This window comes from Melampsora larici-populina (assembly GCF_000204055.1).
Source record: "Melampsora larici-populina 98AG31 unplaced genomic scaffold MELLAscaffold_6, whole genome shotgun sequence".
Classification (NCBI taxonomy): domain Eukaryota; kingdom Fungi; phylum Basidiomycota; class Pucciniomycetes; order Pucciniales; family Melampsoraceae; genus Melampsora; species Melampsora laricis-populina.
In genome coordinates, this window is record NW_006768770.1 from 1,386,237 (window position 1) to 1,389,643 (window position 3,407).

Genomic DNA, 3,407 nt, shown 5'->3' on the forward strand with positions numbered 1-3,407 from the left:
CACTGCCCACTGTTCTATCTATTCCAATACTTCTAAACTCTATGAGTGATGTGATGAACTATTCTCTTTCCACATCTTGTGAGTTTTTTTAGGAGGGAATCAGAGATTTCATCTAGACTTTTGTGTTCAAAATTTCCCTCAAATTCATAACATCATCGACTTTCTTATGAATCACACTGAAAAATCGCTCGGAATCTTCATTCTTTAGATTCTTAAGCAATCAAATATTATAAAGGAACTACACCTAATGCCATTTGTGGTGCCTCATACTACTTTTTGAAAAAAAGGTATGCACAAAACACACACAATCTATTTATCCCCCAAAACTGACTGGTTTCACTTATTGAAATCGATCACAGCCTCAGTAGAGCCAGCAAACCAATGAGCCAAATCTTTCAACCAAGAAGGAAACACTTTGATGATTCAGATAAACTTATGAACCTAATGTTCAAATGTCCAGTTTGGCTAGATCATGAGGTACAACTTGTGGGAATAAAAATGGGTTCTGTGGTCTTACTTCTTAATGAGAAGTTCTAGCAAAATTTGATTAGTTTTTTGGATTGGAAGTTGAATAGTTCGATAGGTCTTAAATAATAATAAAACTTACAGGGTCCAAACATTTTGGTTTCCAATCTACCTGGACTTACTTAAGTGGCACGAACCCCTGAACACTGATATTCATTTTTTTGGTTCATGTTACTATCTTTCTGTTCACTCAATAAAGAAAGATACAGTGGGAATGAGGATATTTAGGAACCTACAATCTAGTTCAAGTGATTCATGTAAACTCAAAACAGCTGCTTTTGAAGTACAGTAATCTGAAGCTTGACAGACGCCAAAAGTGCCTAAAATTGAAGCTACAGTGACCTGAGATGACAAGAACAAGTAGAAACAGATGATCGCGATGAGTTTAGTGATGATATCAAGATTCACAATAGAAATCGTACTGACGATGTATCCGTTCTTTAGTTCAATTAATGTTGGTAAGAAAGCCTTCAAGAGGTGAAAATGAGCCATTATATTCACTCCAAAGCTCCTACAAAGTGGTTAAGAGGTACATCGTGATTGTCAGTTATGATTTCCAATGAGATTGTTTATAAGACAAAGTGGCAAACCGCTGAATTTCACTAGGATTAAGATCGATGATAAATGTTCCATTCGCTACTTCAACGTTATTGATAATGATTGTTGGATCTCCTACTTCGTTTTTGACTCGATCAGCTACAGCTTCTACAGCTTTCGCATCCGATATGTCGCACTCATAGTGATGGACATCTAGAGATAAAGACAACCAAAGTCAATGACAAGCTTGATTTGAATAATAGTGAGTCCATAACCAAAAAAAGCTAACCTGAGTCAGATGGATTTGCAGTAAGAGGTCTAATATCCCAAAAAAACCTCATATTCTTAATAGCCAAAGTTTCAGTAATTACTCTACCTAAACCATCGGAGCCACCAGTAACATGTATGATTTGATGATCCCAATCAATCCTATCGGACCCAATTCTCCAAGTTTCATTTGACCAAGCAATTGAAGAATAATTTAATAACCATCGAAACAAACTTATTATTAGGAGACTGATCAAAGATTTTTTTGATGTTTTTGATCCTTGGATAATCATCATTACTAGTATCTTCTAATTCCATCTCTTGGTCAACCATCTGATGTCGTGCCATCTGCCATGGTCTTTCTTCCCTTTCTTGTCCATCCATTGATGCATTCGATAGACCTGGATCCGAATGAATTGTTTCTGTCCTTGTTCAATCTGATTTTACTTCTGAAAGCACTGATCTTGAGATGATCTTTGATGACTGACCCAGACTCAGAGCTGCAAGACGTTTGGACTTTTCTCTATGCATCACTTCCCGAGACGCTGGGTACCGAGAGCCGGGTAGACAATCAGGAAACACGAGGAAGACCGTTGTACCGCCTCCCTGTTCATCGGTATTCAAATATATTTTTGAGGACATAGGCAATGTGCAAATTCTGATCAAAAGCGTTTTCAGAAGTGAATGAACAGGTTGAACTCTTGAATTCAAGCATCTCAGCCAAGAGTGAGTCTGGGACTGAGGCCCTAAGGATCAAGCAAGCCTCAGTTTGAGAGCTTCACGATCAAGTATTCCTCAGCAATTGCTAAGGCATTTGTCGAGTGACAAAGTTCTGACAAAGTTCTGATAATTTGTGGCCTTTTGACCGTCTTGACGTCAAGACGGTCTGATTTGGACGCGGTGTATGTTACATCATCCCATAGTGGATTTCATGTGGTTACCAACATAGGTAAAACACGCATGATTAAATTTTGCGCTCAGGAACGCAAAATTTATGATAAATCACCCTCATGATAGTGGGTGCTATTAGTGGTACTTTACTGAGTATAGTACCTAAAATTTGGATACCCGCAATCACAGTAGCGGTATTGTACCTCAATGTGAGGTACTATACCATGTACAGTACCTCTTAAAAAATACTGAATTTCTGGAACCGTAGTAAAGTACCAGTCTGCCAGGTACTGTACACGTCCCCGCGCCTAGGAATCATAATCATTAGGTTCAGGACAAACCCTGGCTCTGTCACTGCAAAACTTCTTGGAGGGGACTGTACTGACAAAAACAGGTACTATACTAGGACCCCCAATAGCACCACCAAAGCCCCATTGTCTTGCTGGAGCCAAAATTCAATTCTTAGCGAATATGTTTGTTGCAAAATCTGGAGCCAAAAAGCCAAATTTTTGGATTTTTCTTGTTTAAGGTCATTGTCCCCTTGGAGCCAAAACTACCTCTTTTTTATTCTAAAATTTTATATATTGTTTCCAACGAGCAATCACACTGGGCAAAGTGAGGTCATGTAGTGAATACAGGTTGTGTGGTCATGTTGAAAACAGAATATATTTCCACACCCTTGGTCATGTCACAGCTACATGACATGTCTTCATGTAGCACACCGCTGCCACTCATACAAGTGAGATGTGTGTGGGGCCTACAAGAATAGTGTGATACAGATTGTGTGAGTGACATATGGGTGTGACACATGTACCCTTCAGTGTGTACTCAAATACATGTGATTGGTATGAGTGGTACAGAATGCGCACAGGATGAAGAATCCTGCATGCCTGACAGGTGCACCCAGTCCAGATATGCATTCAGGACCGCACAACCTGTATGCACTGCATGACTTCAATTTTCCCAGGGTGAATTCCATGTGGTCATACTGGCCACAGTCTCAGTCCATCCAAAAACTCAAGAATCACCTAGCCACACCATTTTTAAGCACTTTTACTCTCCACAAAGTCACAAAGAATTGTCTACCAGCCAAAGCAGACCCTTTGACACGGATACAGTACTCTCCCAATGTCCTTGAAACCTGTGTGGTATCTGTAAGATAACAAAGCAAGGAAGTTTGTTTTATT

General features: G+C 39.4%; 1 protein-coding gene across 1 annotated transcript; it reads right to left on the bottom strand.

Moving 5' to 3' along the window:
* Positions 1–711: 711 nt before the first annotated feature.
* Positions 712–1,971, bottom strand: MELLADRAFT_103569 (uncharacterized protein; the record flags this gene model as incomplete). The annotated part of the gene is made up of 4 exons (XM_007406527.1): positions 712–867; positions 952–1,036; positions 1,565–1,730; positions 1,818–1,971. The coding sequence occupies 4 exons, from the start codon at positions 1,969–1,971 to the stop codon at positions 712–714; spliced, it is 561 nt and encodes a 186-aa protein (XP_007406589.1).
* Between the last annotated feature and the right edge of the window lie 1,436 nt (positions 1,972–3,407).